General features: G+C 50.5%; 1 protein-coding gene across 3 annotated transcripts in view; it reads left to right on the forward strand.

Annotated features, from left to right (window-relative positions):
- Positions 1–5,000, forward strand: part of LOC134065661 (matrix metalloproteinase-16-like) — a 24,289-nt gene that overhangs the window by 12,091 nt on the left and 7,198 nt on the right. For 2 of the 3 annotated variants that reach the window (XM_062520643.1, XM_062520645.1), the window contains one exon: positions 238–540. In XM_062520643.1, the coding sequence (XP_062376627.1) occupies positions 238–540 (303 nt within the window). Of the gene's footprint in view, positions 1–237; positions 543–5,000 lie in introns of all 3 variants that reach the window. The other variant, XM_062520644.1, reaches the window with a different exon arrangement.

The following is a 5,000-nucleotide window of genomic DNA, read 5'->3' on the forward strand; positions in this document are numbered from 1 at the left end:
AAGCACAATCTGAATCTGAGTTATTGGGCTAATGGGCTCTGTCATGTGGTCTTATACTGTAAGGGGTGCAGCTAATATGGGAAATGGCTATAGTGTTGTATATTGACATTGAAACAAACTAGATTGCAGTGACATAATGTATATGACAAAGTATAGCACAGTGTTGAAGCATATCGACATGTTGCTATATGTCCTAAAGTGTGTGTGTGTGTGTGTGTGTGTGTGCTCGTGCTGCAGCGTAAAGAACTTCACGCCAAAGGTGGGGGAGAAAGAGACCCACAACGCCATCCAGCGGGCCTTCCAGGTATGGCAGAACGTGACGCCGCTGCGCTTTCAGTCCGTGCCTTACCGGGAGCTGGAGCGCAGCAAGCGCGACGTGGACATCACCATCATCTTCGCCTCGGGTTTCCATGGGGACAGCTCGCCGTTCGACGGCGAGGGCGGCTTCCTGGCGCACGCGTACTTCCCCGGGCCCGGCATCGGCGGCGACACGCACTTCGACTCGGACGAGCCTTGGACTCTGGGGAACCCCAATCATGATGGTGAGGATAGTGTGTGTGTGTGTGTGTGTGTGTGTGTGTGTGTGTGTGAGAGAGAGAGAGAGAGAGAGAGTGAGAGAGAGAGAGAGAGATAGAGACTATGTGTGTGTGTGAGAAAGAAAAGTGTGTGTGTGTGTGTGTGTGTGTGTGTGTGTATTTGTCTTCACCTCATAGATGGCCCTCTCAGAGACAGCCTAGCATTAGCCTCCACGCCATCTCCAAGCATGGCGTTAGTTAGCGTGAGTGAAAGCTGCCTCTGTGTGAGGCTCTGTGGTCCAGAGTAGCCCTGCTGGGCTGTGCTGGACTGTGCTGGGTTGGACTGTGCTGGGTTGGGCTGTGATAGGTTGGGCTGGACTGTGCTGGACTGTGCACTAATCACATGCTAACATCATGCATCTCACTTCAACTTCGACTTCCACATACAGCTGACCTTACATTGAGTGATCTCGCTCGCTGTGCGGAGTGTTTGTCTTTTCTGTGTGTGTGTGTGTGTGTGTGTGTGTGTGTGTGTGTGTTGGGGGGGTGGGGGTGGGTGTTTGTGTCAGTGTTAGTAGAGAGAGAGAGAGAAAGGGTAGTGTGAGTGTGGAAGTGTGAGAATGAACAGAAGAAATAGAGGAGAACAGCTGCATGTGATGTAATCGGAGCTTTCTGTGGGTCTGTCAGTCACTCTCTCTCTCTCTTTCCCTCTCTCTCTCTCTCTCTCTATCGCCCCCTCATTCCTCTGGATTATAGAACACACCCACATCTCTTCTCCTCTCTTTCTTGCTCTCTCTCTCCTCTCCTCTCCTCTCCTCTCCCCTCCTCTCCTCTCTGTGGCATCATACACTTCACATCTCTGTTCTCTCCCTCCCTCCCTCTCTCCCTCCCTCCCTCCCTCCCTCTCTCCCTCTCTTTCTCTCGCTCTGCTCTATATTCCTCTCACTCCTCTTTCTTTTTTCTTTCTTTTTTTCTCTCTTTCTGTCTTTCTTCCATGGCCTGCTCTCAGTGTTCCTGTCCTCTTTCTTATTCTCCCTGTGTCTGTTCTTCTTTCTTCTCTTCCCAGCTCTCTCTCTCTGCTTCTTCTCTCACTTGTCTGGGTGCTGTTGTTTCATTATCATTTCACAGAGCCAACGTTCTGTTTCCAAAGTGAATTATGGTTTATAACACTGAGCATTCCCTTTCATTAGCACGCGCACATACACACACACACACACACACACACACACACACATACAAAGCCTTAAGTGCTCCTAGACTGCAGCCTGTGTGTGTGTGTGTGTGTGTGTGTGTGTGTGTGTGCTGCTTCCTGCACTTCTTTTAATCTCTCCTACTCTTTCTCCTCCACCTCTCTTCCCTCCTTTTGTGTTTCCTGGTCCTCTTGGCTCGTCCATCTTTTTCTTTGTGCACCCCATTTCTCAGCCTCTTTTTCTCCTCATTTGTCCCAATCCCCCACCCCTCTCTCTCTCTCTCTCTGTCGTCTTTCTGCGCTCCAACACATGTCTTTCTGCACTCATGCAGGAAATTGAAATTCCAGGCTAGTATTTAGTTTCTCCTCCACTAATGCTGTATTGCAGGAATGTAAAGAATGGACCTATCTGCAAAGGAAACACTAGCGCATAAATACTTTCATGCGCTCGGGCATATGTACACAAAAGGTGCTCTGTGTGTGTGTGTGTGTGTGTGTGTGTGTGTGTGTGTGTGTGTGTGTGTGTGTGTGTGTGTGAGCATGAGGGTGTAAGCCAGAGCAAGAGAACATAGGCTGAATGTGCTGAAACACAGCTATACATCACACGTGTGTGTTTTTATGTGGCATATGCATACATGTGTGTGCTTCCTTCCTTCTTCCATCTCTCATCCAACACACACACACACACACACACACACACACCCCTGGTAGCGTGGAGAGGTGAGAGGTGCGGCCAGCGAGAGGTGCAGGAATCCGAGCACTCAGCGATCTCTCATCCACACTCGCCTCTCCCTCCCCACCAAAAACACACACACACACACACACACACACACACTCACCCTATTTGTTTTAAGATCTCCCAGCCTAGCGGATCACGGCTATTTTCACAGCTTTTCGCCCCAGACCCTCATAAAGGCCCTCATCTACCCACTTGAGACTCGTCGTGACTGTTCACAGACCTGTGGTCAGAGCTGCCCACCTATAGTTAAGAGAGCATGTTAGTGCTCATAACTGCTGGTCTTGAGGTTACAGGTATTTAGCGATTCTGAGTATTGTTGTGCTTGGGCTTGTGCCCGCTAGCGCCACCTATTGTTGGGACGTGTGAATCTGTCCTGTCCTCAACCTTCCTGTCAGGTCGGCTCTCTGATGGAAAGATGTCCACGGAGGCTGTATGCGGACACAACCTAGTTCTGTTATTGTCATCAGAGTCCCCTGTGCGACCTGCCCTGACTTGACTTCGCTTTATAAATGTACTGTGAAATTGAGGCATGTGCTGTCCAAGTGAACTGGGGAAGGAGGCTGAGTTGCTGATGTGGCTGTGTTTTGTTCGTATGGCTTGTGTGAGGGAGTGTGTGTGTGTGTGTGTGTGTGTGTGTGTGCTGTCTAAGTACTGGGTTTATTTTGAGTCTGGGTTTGGGTTTGGGTTGGTGCTGGACTCTGCTGGGTTCAACAGTCTGAGCCCAGGAGCACAGAGAACCGTGAGAAAGAAGGAGAGAGAAAGAGAAAGAGAGAGAGAGAGAGAGAGAAAGAGAGAGAGAGAGAGCTTCAGACTCAGCTGAATGGACAGGTGCTGAGAGAGAACCAGAGAGCTACAATAGAGGAGTCATTATGGAGATAGAGGAGGGAGTGAGGGAGAGAAAGGTGAAATAGAAAAATGTGAAGAAAGGAAAAGAAGAAAGAAAGAGATAAAGTATAGCAATCCACTCAAAGACAGAATACGAAAAAAAGATAGATAGATAGATAGACAGATGAGAAGAGATGAGAAGGAGGCTCAGCAGAAATATCCAGAGAAAGAAGAGAGCTATCCGTCTCTCCAAGCCAAACTAGTCAGTAGCCCCCCACCCCCACCCTCCACCCTCGGAGCCTCCATCTTATTAAGCCCCCGTCCCCCGTCCCCCAGGCCTGCGCCTCCTCCGTCTGCACTTAGCGCAGCTTGGCCCCCGCCTGCGTTTCATAACTCCACCAGCTGTCCCGGACAGGCTCGTCAAATCTCACACATCCACTCAGGAGCGGGCGAGCGAACGGGCGAACGAGCGAGCGAGCGAGCGGACGTCCTCCCCATCCATCCATCCAAGCAGCAGGCGGCTATATTTACCAAAGAGAGGCCTCGGAGACCTGTACCCGCCTGCCTGCCTGCGCGCTTGTGTGTGTGTGTGTGTGTGTGTGTGTGTGTGTGTGTGTGTGTGTGTGTGTGCCCGTGCTCCTCCTGGTGAGGTCCTGGGCATCATCTGCAGGCATTCGGCGGTGCCAGGCCAATACGTTGGCCCAGAGCAGATTGCTGTGTGTGTGTCACAGCTGAGTGCCTCTCCGATGACTGAAGACGGCAGGGGGCTGTGCCAGGGAATAAGGGCACCAAACATGGGCGCGGGCATAGGCCCTGCCAGCACAGGCCTCGCCCGCCAGCCAGCCAGCCAACGAGGAGCGACAGCAGCCGTGGTGTTTAGGGGGAAAAGCTGCTCTCTCTCTCTCTCTCTCTCTCTCTCTCTCTCTCTTTCTTTCTAACTCTCTCTCCTCTCTCTCCTCCCTCTCCCTCCCTCTCTCCCTCTCCCTCCCTCTCTCTCTCTCCTCTCTCTCTCTCCCTCTCTCTCTTCCTCTCTCTATTTCTCCCTCTAGCGGCTCCGCTCCTCTCACGCTGTGTTTGGAGCTTGCTGCTTTCATATGCAGCATGGCATCTCAGCATCATTATGGCACAATGATCATCCTCAGTAGACAACATGGAGAACTCCCTCCCTACAGAGACACACCTGTGTGTGTATGTGTATGTGTGTGTGTTTACGTGGAAAAGCAGTCAGAGATAGTAGTCATATTATCAGACGACATTGAAAGCCTCCCTCTGTGGAAATGGCAATCATTTTCTAGTGTCTTTATTTTGAGGGGAAGAGACACAGACGCCTCTCTGCAGGGATCCTTTTCATGTGAGACACTTAATAATGATAATATTGAGCCCGTCAGCCACGAAAACAAGCACTCGTCTTTGATATGCTTTGATATGGCCGGACCCATAGGATTTCACTGTAGCTGTTTTGTGGTGACTGTGTGCAGCAGTATAACTCAATGCTGAATGCATTTTGGTTGACTACATTTAGTTTGTGTGTGTGTGTGTGTGTGTGTGTGGATGATCCTGTTTCAGACACATCATTGGTGTTCAATACCCAGCATTGTGTGTGTGTGTGTGTGTGTGTGTGTGTGTGTGTGTGTGTGTGTGTGTGTGTGTGTGTGTGTGTGTGTGTGTGTGTGTGTGTGTGTGTGTGTGTGTATTAAAGTACATGTCCTCTGAAGTTGAGAAGGGTGTTTGA

Source organism: Sardina pilchardus, chromosome 19, assembly GCF_963854185.1.
Source record: "Sardina pilchardus chromosome 19, fSarPil1.1, whole genome shotgun sequence".
Classification (NCBI taxonomy): domain Eukaryota; kingdom Metazoa; phylum Chordata; class Actinopteri; order Clupeiformes; family Clupeidae; genus Sardina; species Sardina pilchardus.